Source organism: Melopsittacus undulatus, chromosome Z, assembly GCF_012275295.1.
Source record: "Melopsittacus undulatus isolate bMelUnd1 chromosome Z, bMelUnd1.mat.Z, whole genome shotgun sequence".
NCBI lineage: Eukaryota > Metazoa > Chordata > Aves > Psittaciformes > Psittaculidae > Melopsittacus > Melopsittacus undulatus.
The window spans coordinates 13,952,927-13,971,936 of record NC_047557.1 but is presented as its reverse complement, the minus strand read 5'-3'; the positions used below and the strand labels follow the sequence as shown (position 1 = coordinate 13,971,936).

Genomic DNA, 19,010 nt, shown 5'->3' with positions numbered 1-19,010 from the left:
AGATGCTGGCAGAAATACTCGTGCAGACATAATTCTATCAGCAGCAGAGTTTTCTGTTTGCCTGTGAGAACAGGTTTTACTATTTATTGTGTGGGATAACAGTGTCCACAAGGTATTTTAGTATACTAAACAATGATGTTTACTTGCATAGAGTGATAAACCCTGCTACTACAGACTCATCAAAACCAGTGTGCAAAGGCACAGAGAAATACCATGCCAAAACCAAAGATTGCACCTTCCATCTCTCAAACCTGGACCATTGCTCAACTTCAACAGATGAAAAAGCAACCCTTGTTTTACTGCTGATTGAAGACCCCATACAATTATACTTACCGACATCAGCACCACTGAGAGCTTTCCCTAATGGCCAGGGTCTCATATCAATTATCTTTCCGTTGATGCTGAGCAACTGAACACAACCCTGGAACCCACGGTTGGTGCCTGTGGCTCTGACCAGCCAGTACACACTGGGGGCACCACCAACATAGAAAGGAGTCTGGAACGTGATTTTAGTATATTGGCCCTGAAACAAAAATAGAGCATGACATGATGCAGAACAGACACGAGACAGGATAATTTATTAAACCACACTAGGTATAATCAATATTTTTTTCTCCACAAAGAATCATGTTGGGGGGATGTACGTTGCTCACTGTTAGCTCTTTTCCATTAGTCATTCCTCCAATCAGTCTACCATTTTAAATGTCACTTTTTGCACCCACATCCATCATGATAATTGGACTATTAAAAGCAGGACAAAAACTTTAAAAACCCCTCTGAGGAAGGATTGTGATCTTGCTTTTGCTGCAATTTCATCCTTTACATTTGACAAAATCATTTGTCTTTTAAGCTCTAAGCGCTGCAGGACATAGACTAATGTGATACCGCCTTTTGGACAAAACCCAGCAAGTGCTTAGCATTGAATAATAATGAAATTACAAAAAAAACAACAGTAAAACCTGTCAAGCAAAAGTTGATAAAATTACAATATCAGTAGGCTTCTGCTCACTTTATGACCACTAAATTTACTCCCCATCTTTTTGTGCGTGTGTGAGTTGACCTGTTTATAGAAATGTATACACAGAAGTTTACTAGCATTGCTACAGTACACAGAAAGGAACAACGGCAACAATAAAAACCTAACAGAACTTTTTTGACAACTGAGTCAAACTCCATGCTATTTTGGGCAATTGAGTCACGATTTCATCTATTAATTGACCAGGATACAAGTCTTTTGCCTTCTACTCAAAGGCTGTTTCGACACCTCACTGTCCTTTAGAAGAAAACACTCAAGATTCCCACATTTACTCATGGCCAGTTTTTACCAATGTGTCCTTCTAATGCCACTGACCTAAAATCTTTCTGTATTTCTCACTCTAATCCTGCCTCCATAGCATTTATAACAATAAATCATATAGCCTATATTTTGGCAAGCTAAATAAGCCCAGGTTATTGAATCTACAGGTGTTCACTGAACAGTGCACTGCAGAAACATATCAAATGGATCTCAATTTCAGCAGGAAAAGATAATCCAGGTGGAGCCTGTAACTAAAGAGAGTTCAGATGTCCATAGGGTCTCACAGTGGGCATATGTCAGGGCTATGGGCAAACAGCTCTCCAGCCTGCCTTCTACTTGCCATCTCCCATTACCTTTGGTGTTTCTGTCTTCCTTGATCTGTTAAACTCCCCTTCTCTTGTAGGCACTCTTTAGACTGTTCAAGTCAAAACGAACTAGGTCAGAAAACAGTACCACTCTGCTGACACTAATCCAGGTCATTCTAACTGGGAAGGGCTGAGGAATACTTACTGGAGCAACAATACTACAGCAACAGCAAGTTCTGGTGGAGAGCAGCACCTGGAGCAAATAACTTTTTACTGCTGTATCTGCAACCAGAAAAATGCGTGTCCATTGTCAAACTCTTCTAAAATACTTTGTGAACCATAATCCTCCTCCTAGTCCTTTGTTGCACCTTTTTTTCTTTGACTTCCTCTTTTTTTCTTTGACTTCACCTTTTTCATTTTGACTTCATCTTTCTTGGCTATGGGTGATCATAGTCCTGCACAGCCAGATGCCTTCTTACCAAAGTGCTGTACAATAGCTTTAGTCTCTACTGGATGTATCTCACCTGCACAGCCAGATGCCTTCTTACCAAAGTGCTGTACAATAGCTTTAGTCTCTACTGGATGTATCTCACACTTGCCCTTTGCCTGGCCTCATCACATTGGTAACACACCACAATATGTGACAGACATTGAAATCCTTTCTTCTGTCATTTCCAGCTGATGACAACTCAATAGATGACATTTTTTTCCCCTTCAGTGTAAGTAAGTGTAAAGTAATAAGATGTTTGAAGCCACTTTTTCAGGGTCAGGGATAGCTTGCTAATAGTGGCTATCAAAGGGAAGAGGAAAAACATCTGAAACAATTTGTAACTGTGTTTTTCCAGTGCCTTAATTTCAGTTCCATTTTCTGGCCTGCCAACAGATGGGCAAGTCAAGACATCTTCCTCTATTATATTTTATCTTGGCAGCCTCATATGAAATTGTTGGTTTTAACATAAATTAGGACAGAATTCATATCTCCATTACTGTGCTTGCATCTATGTCTATGGTGCACATGTAATTACACTTCTGTATACAAACCTTGTGTGGCCATATGCGTATTATACATAAATATATAAACATATGCATCTATTTTTTTTTTTTAGCTGAGGAAGCAAAACAGCTCTACAAGGCTTGAAAAAGAAAGTAATCAGGAACAGCAGCTGTAAAACCTGGCAAACTTTTAACTGCAGCTTGTATCTGAAACTAACAAAGTGTAGCAGAAGGGTGGCAGAGCAAACATGGAGGACAACAAGAAAACTGTGATGGGATTCAGCAGCGGGATATTTATCAATGAGATTTCTAGGCTAGCATGTGGGAGAGTGATCGATACAGTGATCCTGGTTCACCAAAAGTCCCAAAACTGATAAAAAAATATGTACCTTAAAAATCTGATCAGACTTCTGCTGGCAAAGAAAAATGACAACATAATCTTGAGAGAGCCCAAGGTCGAGCTGCAGGTGCAGGATTGCCTACCTGAGATTTTCCTGTCACTGAAGCATCGTTGTCCATCCTGAGCCAGCCATTTGTCCCATCTCTGAACAACGTGACACTGTGCCAGTTCCCCAGCTTGATTTTGTTTTCACTCGTTATGACTGCAACTCCAGTGCCACAGTTGAACCTGGGAGTATGAGACAGACAGGGAAAGGTGACAATCACACATTAACCACACAACTGAAAGTTGGGTTTAGGTTCCAAACATTCTCTTCACTCCTGGGAACCTCTCTGCTTTGTGTTGCATGTAGCAGATCACATACAAAATAGAGAGCAGGTCTATACATGATCTATTCTGACTTTCAAGCTTCATTATCTGCCTCTCTCTCGTGGAGATTTGCATTCTCTGGCTGTACCAAGTGCATTGCTAAGCTTGCCAGCAGGTGAAACCTGTTCCAAGACAAGGATATTATAGTCTGAGTTTCTGCTATGAGTAATTTTTCTCCGGAATTTTTCTAGCTCCCTGGTAAAAGGCAATGCTACATTAATAACACTATGATTCTATATGAAACTCAGGACTTATTAACAAGCAGATCTCCAGGAGGTGCCATTTTATCAACTGCCATTCAGTGCAGGTGAGTAGAAACACAATTAAGGCACATCACTCACTTTGTTATTCCGCATTTTCAAAGGGCTCAACCTCCCAAGGAGATCCTTGTTATTCTTTCACATGCCTCATATCTATGGGACTGCATGAAATTCCCTCCATTTTCCTTTTTAAAAGCTTGCAACTCTCTTCTAAACAAGGGAAGTAAGACGAAGATCCAGGCCCTTTGCTGGCATTAAATCCTTTCTTTTGCTACATTACCTGCAGCTTATTTTGCTGTGAAACTAAAACATTGACTGTGCACAGCTTGATATAGCATCAGCTTAGCAAATGCAGTGGGTCACTGTTATTTCTGATAACATAGTGTCCTGGGTTCAACACAGTGCCAATGACTAATGCTTTGAAAAAAAAATTAGCCTTTACACCAAGGTCTGAGTGAAAAGAATTCAAAAGGGCACGTGTCCTCGAAAGAAGATGAGAGAAAAAAGATATTGAAGACTGTCAAATGAAGTAGAACCATCCATTTTGTGCACTGCATGGGGCAAAAGTCAAAGACATGGAAGACAGTCATTACATATAGCACTCACAGGAGGCAGCAATGGGCCCTTCTCCTTTACATCAGATTGAGGATGAAGTGGGAGTTTTACCTGAACTGGACGCTACGTCGGATGATTGCCAGTGACATAAAATCACCACGACCATGTTCATTTTCTCCACAGTATAGCAGCAAGCCATCTTCTGATTCAGCCTGCAATCATTGCATCAACATGAAAAGTCAAAGCCTAAGCCCCACAATAACACAAAAATGCAAGCAGCACTGGGAAGCTTTTCTCCAAAAAAAGCACAGAATGTTTCAGATGGAGTTTTTAACTTCCAGAATCAGAAATGTTTTTATCAACTTCGAATCCAGCATTTGAAGAACCTAGAAAAACATTTCCTTAATGCTTAAATGGTTTAAGAACTTCTGTTTACAATATGATACTATGAGACCTGAAAAGAAGCCTGAAAGCATTAAAGGTTGTCAGTTATTTCCCATATGATACCCTTGAGCACAAAGTCTAGCAAGGATGTAGGATACCTGTTAAGTGTAAACTCATCAGACTTACTGCACACAAATACATACACCTTGCTTCACATGTTCAGTGAGCCTGACACTTTACAAGCCAAATAACCTGTGTAAGCACCATTTCTCCATATGTGTGTAGCAGGTGACACAGTGACATTTTGCAGCCATCCTGCATTTTAAGCTGACAAATTGCCATGTGTGTTAGATCACCATGTGAGCCAACACACTATTGCTGCTCTAGTGATGGTCTTATACCTAGGCTGTGAAGCTGGCAAGTCTGCTTTACATAGAAGTGGGAGAGCATCCAAGAGCTCAGCCACCCTCCCTGCAGGCAGCCCTACCAGCTCCATCCATAATACATAGACAGCATTAACACAAATCACCATGGGATGTATCCAGCCACTTCAGACAGGTAGTTTAAGTAGTTCAGTATCTTGCAGGTATTGATAGCTGGTGTCCCAAACTTCAGAGGTGGAAAATAATGCTTACTTAAATCCTGCAAAGTAGGAAAGGAACTCTGGATATAGAGCAGTATTTTCCTCAGTACAACAAGATCACATTTTCTTAAATCATAGAATAATTAGGGTTGGGAAGAACATTAAGATTATCTAGTTACAATCCCCCTGCCATGGGCAGGGACACCTCACACTAAACCATATCACCCAAGGCTCTGTACAACCTAGCCTTGAACACTGCCAGGAATGGAGCATTCACAACTTCCCTGGGAAACCCATTCCAGTACCTCACCACCCTTACAGTAAAGAATTTCTTCCTTATATCCAATCTAAACTTCCCCTGTTTAAGTTTGAATCCATTACCCCTTGTCCTATCACCATAGTCCCTAGCAAAGAGGCCCACTTCAGCTTCCCTATAGCCCCCCTTCAGATACTGGAAGGCTGCTATGAGGTCTCCACGCAGCCTTCTCTTCTCCAGGCTGAGCACCCCCAACTTTCTCAGCCTGTCTTCATACAGGAGGTGGTCCAGTCCCCTGATCATCCTCATGGCCCTTGTCTGTACTTGTTCCAACAGTTCCGTGTCCTTTTTATGTTGAGGACACCAGAACTGCACACAATGGAAAGATACTACATGCCACCTCTAAACCGTAATTCACAAAAGTTCCAAGGTGTACTTCAGCCTATAGCTCATTCACATGGCTATAACCTTGCCAATGTACATTGCTGCTAGTCTGCAATACTTACTAGTCCAAGGGATACTCTCACGCACTGCCTATGAATAATGGATCCAAATATTTAAGCTCAGTTTACCAACTTCATTTGCATTCACAGAAGGTGAAGCAAGATATCTAGAGATTAAAATTACATATAGGTTCACCACAATTACCAATTCAGCTATACAAAATCTAAGTTATTGTTCTGTTGTTGATATAATCAGAACAAGCAAATAAAAAAAAAGCTCCTATGTGAGTTTGGGATTGCTTAAACTTACCCTGAATTCAAGGGTAATTTGAAATGTCTGATAGGAGTTTTTCAGTGGTTCAAAGGTGATATATGAGTAGCCAGAAAACTGAGGATACTGGATAGTAATATCTGAAAAGCAAAGACAGAAGCATGTTGCTTAGCAGTTTTCTCCCGTATAGAAATCAATATATATATTTAGCACTAGACAAAGCGAGGTGAAAATGAAAAGCAGAGTTCCTCCAGACCCAACCATTAGTCTGCAGCAGTCAATAATCAGTTAACCTATTGCCTTGTCCTCCCACCACCTTTCACAAGTAATTCCTTCATTCCCAAGGATCTGGTGAACTTGGAAAGATGCAGGATACTGAGGGCCAAATAGTGCTCAACAGTTTGATCACTGTGAATGCAGTGGAAATTTCTCTAGATTTCATCCTTGTTATGGAAGACAGAACCCATCAGCTTCATATTTATCTCCTTTTAAGAATTCGTTTAGCAAAGAGAAAACAAGTAATTTCCCGTTCTGCAGGATTATAAAAACATATGTGGAAAATGCATCCAGACTTTAAACCACATTAGTCACTGCTGCTCCATAGCTGCTGTGCTCAACATTTGCAGAATCCTTGGATGGTTTATAAGAGCCAAGGAGCTTCCAGCATTTCCCTCAAGTCAGCTCAGGGCAGAATCTAAAGGCAGTTATAGGGAGAAGAGTCGCTGCAGGCAGCTCTCCGTCCCTGGCTGCAACAGTGGCATTTCATATTGCTCTTGTCAACTGGAGTTATCAATCCTTCCTTGTCTTATGTTACAGTCCCACCCTGGTTTCAGCACAGAAAATCAGAGATATGTCTTACTGTTATGTTTGCAGCTCATTTTCCTAAGAAACCCTGAGGACAGACATTGTTTCAGACCTTAATTTTTTTTTTTTGTTTGCAGTGGATCTAAGGCTAATGAGGAAGGGAGGCTGAGGAGTCCTATTCCTGTTTGTTAATTGAATACTGACTGGGGTTTTATTGCGTACTTGGATCTCGATACAGCTTTCTCGGTGTTTTTGTTTGCAACGCAACCATTTTAAGCTGAAGACAATTGGTGCTATAAACTTGAATGCAACTGCAGCAGACAGCAACTAACTCATGCCCTGATCACAAGCAGAACTGGCTGGACCAGAGGACTGTGCAGCTGTGTAAAGAAAAGTCTGTTTTCATTCAGATTAATATACTACTTAACAATATTGGCTGCATCAGAGAATTCAGGACACAGAAATATTGTACATAGTGCTACTGCTTACCAAGGAAAAACACACTCCCTTGTGAAAATTGGTGGTTTTGGACTGACATTATCAAATCCGTTCTACAAGTTGTATGTAGTTATGTCAGTTCAAATAAATCCTTGACTATTCATACTTGATAAAGGCCAAAAATCACATCTGCAGCTCCTCCATGTGACTGAGTCACAGCAGTTTATTTTCAGAATGAGCCCTCTTTACTCCAGCACCAGGAGATCAAACACCTTCAGTGTCTGTATCTCTAGTGCACAGCATTGTGCATCACAAATGTCTAACACAAGCCTGCAGAAATGTGTTTCCAATGCTCTGCTGCGTGTCAGGCTCTTGGTAGATCAATCAGCATGGGGATGGATTCATCAGCTCTTTCTCAGCTGGTGGGACAGCACCACTACAAGCCACAGAACACTTTCTCTGCACAAGGCATTCATCTGACCCCTTGGTTGTCAAACCAGACGAAAAGTAACTCCAGGTGGGGAAAAAAGTGATCTATGGCCTGGTAAGTGAGCTGCACTGGCTCACAAGGGGATCAGCTCAACATCAGACCCAGCAAATGGGTGAGGTTAGGTCTGCAGAGGGAGAGGAAGGTGTCAAGGGAAGGAGAAGCAGAATGGTGTCTTTCAGCTCAGCAAGCTCTTACCAGCTCAACTGCCATACAGAGAGGTGGGAAGACACATGGTAAATCCTGACTGGTCATGATTTCTGAACTGGGGAGGTAGTTTCGTTCCTCTCTTGCCCAGGGCTGACTGATGTGAGTGCTGAGGCTACCACTCCAGCACTTGTGCCCTACAGACCATAAGGAAAGACTTCTCTGGAACTGGTTTTACGACTGGGGCTCTATCTGACATCCCTGCTGCAGAATCAGCATCATCCAAGTAACCACACTGCAAATGCAGGTGGTTCAGGTCTTCAGCTGCAGGAAAATGGCAAGGGTCAAAGGGGGTTGAATGTCCCTGCTGGAAGCTCTGGATGCCATGGCTGGACCCTGTCAGCCCTGGGTGCCTATCAACATATCTGGCTCCAACACCCTCCCACTCCTAGGTTGGAGAAGGAAGATGAACCTCCCCTGTGCAGACTCACACAGGTTCTGCATTCACATTTATTAAAGAATAACTGCTTTCATCTGGCTGAGGGTGTCTAAACTGGATGTGGAAGCTGCTGCTGTCCTCAGGAATTGAGCCCAGCCACCTATTCCCGAAGCACACTTTGCTTGGTTCATTGCAAAGCTGTTCCTTGCCCTGGACAAGGGGGAGCCAGCAGCATTAGGCACACAGAAACCTACCTTCTGCACATGTCTCTCCGCCTTTTCCCAAGTTGCAGTGGCAGCGTGAGCCACCCCGGTCATAATCATTGATGCAAAAGCTGTCTGCAGAACAGATGGCCTCATCACAGGACAGATCAAACAGGCGTGCAGCAGAATATGTGCTGCCCCTTCTTGAAGCCTGAGCTGTAGTCACCCTTGCTGTGGTTGAAGACTGTGTGGTGGTGGGAGTGAAAGTAGTGGGTTCAGAAGTGGTTGTAAGGACCCGTGAGAGGAGCCTGGAACTAGACCCTGGTGTGACCTTAGTTTCAACTAGAAATTTTCTGTTGCCTCCCTTAATGGCAGGAAGAGGTCTGAGCTGAAAGGAAATAAAGAAGCACAAATTCAGTAACAACTAAGATACTACATGGAAATGAAATTAAATTAATACCTTTCAAGATACAGAGCCAACCAATAAACTTATCTTCACTTAAAAAAAAAAATATTATTATATCTGAGCATATAATATCACATTAAACTTCCTGACAAGACCAGACATTTGAAATATCAAGACTATGAAGAAAAGAAAAATAAGAAGTGAAATCTTGAAATTTACCTCTTCTATGTAAATGTCATAGTCAGAGTCATCAATTTCAAATCCATCATCATCACCAGTGACTGTATCTGTGATATATCGATGCCCATAGCTTCCACTTCCTAGTTCCTCAGAGCCTAAAAAGACATGACTGGCATATTCAGTTCATGCATTTTTTTCTCTTTACAGGAAGTCAGATCTTATCATCCTCTGATTTGCCACATGGAAATATGTGGATGAAATCTACAGAAAATGCAAATGTCAGCCTGAAATGGGAGATGATGTCCTAGTGATATATGTGCAACTTAAAGTGAAGATCCTCATTTAGTCATTTACTAAGTGACTAAACAAATTAAGCAGGCAAAACTGGGGTTTTTTCCTACTGCAAACTGACTTTTATCCATCATTCTTTCACGACAAAGACTCAACTTTTTTGACGTGGACAACATTTTAGTAACTGAATTGTTTTTCACAGAATCACAGATCGGTTTGGTTTAGAAGTGACCTTAAAGGTAATCTAGTTCCAAGCCCCCTGTCACAGGCAGAGATACCTTCCACTACAGCAGGTTGCTCAAAGCCCCATCCAGCCTGGCCTTGAGCACTGCCAAGGACGGGGCAGCCACATTAATTTAATTTTAATTAGCATAAATTTAAAACTAGTAGCAGGAAAGGGACAAAGGCCTTTACAAAAAATCAAAGTTTTCAGATCTGACTTTTCTGCTTTGTAAATACACATTCGCATACCTGACCTATTAGTGAACAAATAACTAGAACAGCAATAAAGATGCATCTAGGTAGGGCTTTCCTGACATACTCTTCTTAGGACTCAGACAGGAGCATAGGACTCACTCTTATGCTCCTGAAATTAGCATCCTAATCCTAGCCTTTTTTAGCTATTTTCTAAAACAATTTCATACCTTGAAAAAAGAAACATGCACAAATATCATGTATTTCTCATGCATAATCTGTTCTACCTACCCCTACAGCACTTAACTGTGATGTGACGGACACCAGGCTGGAAACAGGCAGTTTAAACAGTAAGAGGGTCTTCACAAAAAAATACCTGTGCTTTTCGGCACTTCACATAGCAATTTCTGCTTAAACAGTGGTTTATGCTTTTCAGCTACTAAATCAAAAGTCATAAAGAAAGGTAATATAGATAACAGCATCATTATCATCATTTTAGCAAGAGTAAGAATAGACAAACATTTGATAACCATTGAAAAAACAGAATTTGCACATTTGCTTTTTCCATAAAATATTTTGCAACCACTTAACACCAGCATCAATAACCCTTGCTTTACAAAGCCTCTGTGTAAGCTGATCATGTATGTGTGTTTATTTTAGCAGCCACAAGCTGCCTGTGTTTCCTCATAAATCAGTGTGTCCTTCATATTACAACATTCAGAGACACAGAGTCTTGCTGGGCAGTGGCTGTCCATGGAAAGGAGATGTGACAACCCAGAAAACGCCACTTGATCGTAGTGAGAGCTTCACTGTCACCACTGAACAACCCAAAGGAGCCAGTGAGTGATGAAGCTAAGGAGGCTCATCAGACTTTCACAGGGAGTAGTGTGGGTACAATGCTGCCGGGCCATTTGAACCACTCTAGCCAGGGGCAGCCATCTTCTACCTCAGTGGAGAATAAAGGAAAAACTCACTGATCTGGTTCAGGCAGGAAAGTCCTTGTCTAAATCTTTGTGTACTTTTGCTTCTTTGCCATGACTGCAACCCAGAAATCCTGGCAGACAGTTAAGAAATCAAGCATATGTGCACCACATACACATGTGCACTGGTTGGCTAACTGGCTGCCTGCAATACATTTTGTGGGAGTTACTTATCAATGGATTTACATGTTACATCAGCATATAGAAAAATCAGAGTCAAGCGAGTAGAGGTAATGAGGCATAAACACTTGCAACTAAAGCAGCATGCTAGACCAGAAGAGAAAGCCTATAAGCCTTTCCCTCTAACATTTATACCTAATCATCTGTAAATAATGCAATTTAACTGAATATTAAACAGAAGTATTCAGCACAGAGTTCCATCAACTGAGCTAAGCAAAGAACTCATAGCTTTACAACTGGTAATGAGATGAGGCCAACTGGAAAACCTACGTGCAGATTATTTCTGCTAGTGACTGAATGCACAGGCAAAGGATTACTACTGAGAAAAAGGGCATATTTATGAACGGATCATGATCCTGCATTCATTTGAATTAATTCCACCCTATGGAATAATATCAAAATATGGACAAAATCTCATATTCCTAGTATTTGCTTGTATAGTCACTCAGGTTAATCATCATGACAGGATAATTTTCCTCCAGGTACAAAGAGTAGAGGAGAGTACAGCAGAGCAGAGCAGAGCAGAGCAGAATAGAAAGATCTACAAGATCATCTAGTCCAACTACAAGGTTTCCTTTTTCCAGTCGTCACTGCATCAGAATCTCATTCTTTGGCAACAGTGATTTTATATGACATGCATTTCTACAACAGAATTCCAGTGTGGTCTACCTCAAACACAAGTATGGCAAATATGACTTGCAGTATAACAGAAATCACATGAAGGAAGCGCACCCCAGCAGTAACTCAGCCAGGCTCTGCCACCAGATGCAGCAATTTTCAGCTCACTGGAATACTGTTGCTTTTAAGTCAGGTCTGTACTATTAGTTACTGCCTTTATACTGTGTGTCTGAAACTATTTCAGAACTAATTCAGTTCTTCTAGTGGATGAAACTGTAGTTTACCTAAAAGTAACAGAAGCCATAAAGCTTGGAAAAGGAAAGGAAAAAATACAATCATGTGTCAGAGAAAAAAATCCAATCTGTATTAAACAAGCTGTGATGTACAAACTCCATTTTCTAATTTAAAAGTCACAGGCTAAAAAATAAATATCTGTTGTAGTCCAAATTCTGCCATATTTTTTCTCTTCTCAAGCAAACTTTCTATCGACTTAATGGGATTTAGGTTTAATAAGTATTGCAGGAATGGAGCAATATGGAGAATGAAGTAACTTTATATAGACATGCAGGAAAATCTTAGTCTCAAATTCACATTCAGTCACATACATATAGAAACACGATTTTAACACCATGCCAGTTTTACAGAAGTGCAACTCTCCCAATTTGAGTGGAGTTACCACTAAACTAAATAAACACCAGCACACGACGACACCTGGTAGCTTGGGAGACACGGGCAGTTCCTCAAGCCAAAGTTGTGCCTCTTTCATCTAGCAGACCAAAATGTTCCATGCTTTTCCAACAGATGACCTTGGGAGATTAAATGTACCCACTGTTTTAAAAGAGGCAAAGATTTCTTTCACCTCAGTAAGCTTTTACAGCCTGGAGAGAGCAAAGAAGGTATGGCTTATTATGACTGGTAGAAAAGACTGCTTTGAGAACCTTCTTCAAAGACCTTCAGGAGATAATTTTGGCATCACCAGAAGAAGTGTAACTTCAGAAGGTCTTCTTATATCCATAGGTCTATAGCACAGCCTCAGATCTCTGGTTTTGCTCCCCACTGCCTCAAACAGAGTTTGAGCCAGCACATGCTGTGTTACTTTACCTGCTGATCTGTGAGCAGCCTTGGTAACACATAGTGCACCCAGAATCAGTGAAGTCATGGAGATGTACTCTCTTCTAACTATATCTGAATTTATACAGGTGAGTACACACGTAGATAATATAATCTAACAGCCAATAAGATTTTCAGTTGCCTTGCTCTTTCCTGTGCTTGGTGTTGGCTTACTGGATGTAACATGATAGTCACATGCGACACGATATAATAAAACTACAAAACAAAGAGAAAGCAGAGAAACTAACAGGACATTTTGCAGAGAAACCCTCACACAAGCCCATCTATTAAGTGCACTGCATTGTTTTGGTGGAGAGCTCATAGTATCATAGAATCATAGAATAGTTAGGGTTGGAAAGGACCTTAAGATCATCTAGTTCCAACCCCCTACCATGGTCAGGGACACCTCACACTAAACCATGTCACCCAAGGCTCTGTCCAACTTGGCCTTGAAAACCACCAGCGATGGGGCATTCACAGCTTCCCTGGGAAACTCATTCCAGTGCCTCACCACCCTTATAGTAAAGAACTTCTTCCTTATATCCAATCTAAACTTCCCCTGTTTAAGTTTGAACCCATTGCCCCTTGTCCTATCACCACAATCCCCAGTGAAGAGTCTCTCCAGCATCCTTGTAGGCCCCCTTCAGATACTGAAAGGCTGCTATGAGGTCTCCACGCAGCCTCCTCTTCTCCAGGCTGAACAGCCCCAACTTTCTCAGCCTGTCTTCATACGGGAGGTGCTCCAGTCCCCTGATCATCCTCGTGGCCCTCGTCTGGACTTGTTCCAACATTTCCATGTCCTTTTTATGTTGAAGACACCAGAACTGCACACAATACTCCAAGTGGGGTCTCACACGAGCAGAGTCAAGATCACCTCTTTTGGCCTGCTGTTCACACTCCTTTTGATGCAGCCCAGGATACGTCTTATAATGAGGGGTAAATCAGGGACAATTAAGCAAAGTGGTACTCTGCAAATGCTGAAACAATGACTACAGAGATTATACACATTCTGTATTTCATTAAATCACTATTGCAGTGTACAAGGGGATGAAGGCTGTGAAAGATACTCTACCAGGTCCTATAATCCCATTTTATAACTAATTGGAAAACCTGGGGGGGGTCATGCACTTAGACAGATCCTGTCCAAATAATCATGGATTAAGTTCTACCAAAGAAATCTTTCTCAAAACAAAGAGGAAGCCACGCAAACTTCTGTTTTGCTGTAGGTGGCCACAAGCGTATTGAGACCAGGAGACAAAGGAGAGCACAGACCCACAGGCAACACAGACAGACTGAATGGAGATGTTAGCAGACTGACCACCTTCATGCAGAACCCTCACAGGTCTGAATACAAAACACATTTTAATTTGTGTTTTATTCTTGTCAGTGACTCACAGTGAGGCACTGCACATCAGTTGGCCTGTCTCTTGTTTTCTGTCCCTGTCCCTATAAGGCTTTTGTAATGTCTTTGGAGACCTGTGGAAACAGTTCTTAGGAAAACCTTCTCCATTTGCTATCTCCAGGACACAACAACATCATTTATATCAAGGTTTGGGCCTGAGGGACTTCCATTTTCCTGTGCCTGAGCCTCAGCTAGCACATTCAAGTGTCGTGCAGGGTGCCTTGCTTGGTATTAGCCTGGTGGCGACAGCCAGGACCAGAGAAAGAGATGTACCCTCATTAAGCAGCCCCTTCTGTCAATTGCATGGAGACAGGCAGGATGGTATTTTTAACAGAAGACGCTTCCTCTGTTGGTTTGGCAAAGCTGAAGTCTGGTGACCTTCCAGGCACAGTGCAAACCCCATCTGTTTCCCCAGGAGAGGAAGGTTATTTAAGCAATGCAGGTGATGACACTTGTTTGTTTGATTCTTTGGGACAGTTTATTTTGTTGTTACTAAACTGGACACGTGCAATCTTTTGTTTTCAAGTAAGTTGTCCATGACACATTGAAAGCTTAATGAAGCAAAAACCCAACAACCACATAAGTGAAACGCCCACAACCTGCATCTGTAACTAAGAAAAGCAACAAAAAAAAATTATTATATCATTTCCCTCTAGAAGAAAAAAAAGAAAACAAAACCAAATCACAAATAAATGAGAACCCAGGGGGAAACCTGTCCTCTTCTTCCTTTCTGAAAAAGGAGCAATAAACCAAGCATGCCTTTTTTACTAGGTAAGGGGTAACTGCTTGTAATCAAGGCCACATGTACTAATTGCAAGGACGCTGGGAGGTCTGTCACATTAGGTGATACTGTCAGCAACCCTTCAGAGGACCATTTTAGCGAACAAAAACAATGGTTTCCTCTGTGGGGTTGAAAATGAAATCAAGAGTATGGCAAAGCCAGCCACCTTTTAAAACAAAAATGTGAGAGCTACATGTGAGAATCAGATAAACTCCATCAGAAAACGTCCCCAAGTATCCTGGATTCAGTATATGTGGGACTCATCTCTGTCTCAGACTGCAGAGAAGAGCTGTGAATGCAACATGGAACCTGAAGATCCACTGCCTTTGAGGTAATGCTGGAAATTTGTTCTTCAGTTAAAATAAGCATCAGAAAAGCACTAATCATTTTAAAAAAATCCAGAATATACAAGCATAAAGTGATAGAATTTTAGAATTCAAAAAAAATTTGGGACCTTGGTGCCACACAGCCTCAGTGCAATGGAAAGGACTCAGATATCATGTGAACTTCTGCCAGCTTCCTAAGATATTTCAGGTATTTCTGAGGAATACACAGTCAGAAAATAGCATCAAATATCTGTGGCATGTTTCACTCCATACATGGGAGAAGGAACTGTAGTAATACTGAAAATGCTAATTCCTACAATGTGCACCCTGAAGAGCAAAGATGTTTCAGTTTCAGAGGTACCAACTGTCTGACACCCTTCCAGCAGCAATAGGTGAATAAAAGGTATCTGCAGGCACTCATCTGGTGCCATCTGAGATGCCTTATGGTACCTGAGACACCTCCAGAGGACTATCGGGTGCCTGGCAGACACCTAGAAGGCACATGCCCTCCTGCAGCGACAGCTGAAAAGCACAGGACCTAGAGGACATCAAGTCCACCCAATATCTATATCTGAGAAACCAAATGAATTATTAACTAGGCCAAAGAAGGTAACTATTGGCTTTTTGGCTACTTGAAGGGGAAAGATGCAGATACATCATGTGAGCTAGAAAGGAGCTTTACTTTGGTGCCCTTGAGCTTAACATAGATGCTTTTGTTTAGTGAAAATTGTCAACAGTTTAAATCACTCTTCACAGGGCTTTTTTTTTAGTTTATTGGGGAAAAATACATATTTAGGCTCTGCATGGCACTAATAAGGAACATTTTTTCACAATAGAAGTTATGCACAACATGTTTGTGTACCTGGTTAACATTTAAAACAGTTTCTTACACAGACATGACAGCTAAAGCCATGTGAGGACTGCTACACTCTGTTACACTGCTGCTTCCAGAAAGCCACAGACCTTATTTTATAAGGCATCCTCTCTTGTCTTTGAACACCACTCTTTGTTGTACAAAAAACTGGTTGTTGTGAAGACAAGTATCCACAAGATAGCACAGGCTTTCATGCACCGTGGCTATATATAGCTTTTAAGCCTATTTCTGAAATCCATCCTGGATTTAAGAGCAGTCTGGCCAAGGAACCACCTTCGTATTTGCTCAAAAGCCTGACATTTGCCAAAGTAGCCCTAAATACAAGAGACCTGATGCAGGCTGGAGCACATCATTGACATTGAGCTTTGCCCACTCATGAGGGTCTCCCCCAGGCACTGCCAGCCCCTTAGTGCAGGGAGACCAACCTTTCCACAGCACCCATGTGCCTGCCATGTACTGGCACAGTTTTTGAGCCTCCTCAGAAAGCATAATACATTCACTTTCAGATTTGATCCAGACACAGAGAATCAAGCTCATGCCTCATGTGAACCTCACCAGAAATCAGTGTTTGCATGAAGCAGGCATGAATTTGATTCCAGGCTCTACTGACAGAAACCCATGGTTTAGAGCCATCTCAACAGGTCTGTGCAGAACAGCCAGTTTCCTAATGCTCTTCCTAGAGTACCGCAGTAATAAGCACAGCATGAATACTACTCTACCCTTATAACAAAGCTAAACACTTGAACTTTTCTGACCAAAGAATGCAGCCACTCACATTCAAAGATAAACAGGATACTGAGGAGCATTGAAGTGTGCCTGAGGCAGCAGGAGCTGACCCTTGAGGATCCAAGGGCCAAGGAACCCCAGCGCATTGCTGTTCCTTTGTGTTCTCCCAGACGTTTACTTCAGAAGTTAAACTTAGTTCAGCAGCCTTGACAAACTTAATGAAAACTGCTCAAGGGATTGAGGTGATGACAGAGGGGAAAAAAGAATGCAAACTGATGTATAGAAGTCAATAAAAACAAGTGATTCTGAAGTACAGAAACTATTTAGAAATAAATCCTTAGTGAGTTAAATTGATCATTATGCCACTAAAGTGGTACACATTTCTGCTGCATGCAAATCTTCTTGCAGAGCTCACAGTCCTACCTGAATATCAACTGCTCAATTTCTACCAGTTAATTAAACATTATTTGCAATTGAGCATGCAAGTGAGATGAAAAAAAGTCAGTTTTGTTTTTTTTTATAGTTCATTAATCTGCCAAAAAGATATCCAGTTATTTTCTTACATGGTATTCTGTCCCCTAGAAATGTTTTCAAAACTGGAACTTAAAAGTACTGAGACCTTTTTAACTCAACGAAAAGCTTGGCAAATTTTTTATATAGTTAGTCCCCATAGCCTGACAGCCTTGGCTTTGCTTCCTGCATTGACTCTCTTTGTGACACTTTGTGCAAGAGATATCATTTGTGTGGGGATTCTCACATACAGCTAAGACTTTGGGAGTGATGAGGAGCAACAGCACCTCAAAGTCAGCCCACAGACACATTAGAGCATTATACCCCAAGGAAGGCCATTAGCAGACGTGCTCAAGGCCTACCTACACCTTATTGCAGTGTGAATAGTCTACATTGCTACACAAATGTGAATGTAATAGTTAACAGTCTGTGATTACCCAAGTATGCTTGAATGCATTTTCACTTAATATTTTTGCTATGTAACTTTTGACCAAAAAAGAATGCTTTCTTCTTTATATCATTATTTTCATGGTTGTGGTTAATAGTTTAAGAGCCTTACTCCTCAGTAAACAGTGTAGATTTATCTTGGACTTTCAGAGTTGTATAAATTATAAATGTAATACGTAAGGTTCAGTTTTGAAGAACTGGAAAAGATTAACAGCAGACTTGTCTCTCTCATTTTTCCCCATGATACTCACTTATCAGTTCTGCATGAAGCCAGCACAAAAACTCAGTAAGCAGAGATTCAAAAATATCTGGCAATGACCTACAGAGCAGAGCAACACCGTGAGGGTGCTTCTGCCTGGTGCTTTTCATATCTTTGCTTACAGTTTGACTTTCACAGGATGCTTCAAGCTCCATGGACAGGACTAAGAGGTATGAGACTCAAGGTGCCTGTGCTTGGAAAACAATTCTTTCCACCAGCAGTCAGACACACTTCATTTACAGGTAATACTTTATTTTTACATGGTCTGAGTTACAAAAAGGTGATTCTACTCACTGAATGTTCGGATGATGTCACTTGGTACACTGGCAGGGCTGGATCCATAGGAGTTTGCTGCTCGGACAGCGAACTGATACTTGGTGTTTGGCAGAAGTCCTTTGAGAACCATGGACTCCATCTGGATCTGCTCTCTTATTACCGTCCAATTGCTGTCAAGATCTGGCCTTCAGGGTCAAACAAAGCCAAGATCATAAATAATTAAAGCTATATAAATAAATTTCCTTTAAATGTTCCTGGGAAATTAAAAGAAAATTAATGCTAAATCATTACTGAAATCCCTCACTCTTAAAGGGCCAGACTGCAATCATTACTAAGTGCAAAGCCTGAGATATCAAAACTATACAGCAACACAATCCCAATATTTAGATTTTACTTATAAAGCCAAGGAGGCTTTTTAGAGAACAGCTTGAAAAATCAAGTTCTGTTTTCATGGATTCGGGATTCACAGTTTTCAAATGAAGTTATGTTACCTACAGTTCCCAGTCCCCTATTTGGCTGGATAAATACAGTACTTTGCAATAGAGAGAAAAATACTGATTTATTTCTAAGAGTTTATTCTCTAATGACGATAAGTC

The 19,010-nt window shown here is 41.2% G+C and overlaps 1 protein-coding gene across 1 annotated transcript in view; it reads right to left on the bottom strand.

Annotated features, from left to right (window-relative positions):
• EGFLAM (EGF like, fibronectin type III and laminin G domains) overlaps positions 1-19,010 on the bottom strand; it is a 79,953-nt gene that overhangs the window by 26,525 nt on the left and 34,418 nt on the right. The window contains exons 7-13 of the mRNA XM_034073060.1: positions 18,433-18,599; positions 9,260-9,375; positions 8,686-9,022; positions 6,156-6,256; positions 4,291-4,391; positions 3,079-3,223; positions 334-523 (exon numbers count right to left, since the gene is read on the bottom strand). Of these exons, the coding sequence (XP_033928951.1) occupies positions 334-523; positions 3,079-3,223; positions 4,291-4,391; positions 6,156-6,256; positions 8,686-9,022; positions 9,260-9,375; positions 18,433-18,599 (1,157 nt within the window). The remainder of the gene's footprint in view (positions 1-333; positions 524-3,078; positions 3,224-4,290; positions 4,392-6,155; positions 6,257-8,685; positions 9,023-9,259; positions 9,376-18,432; positions 18,600-19,010) is intronic.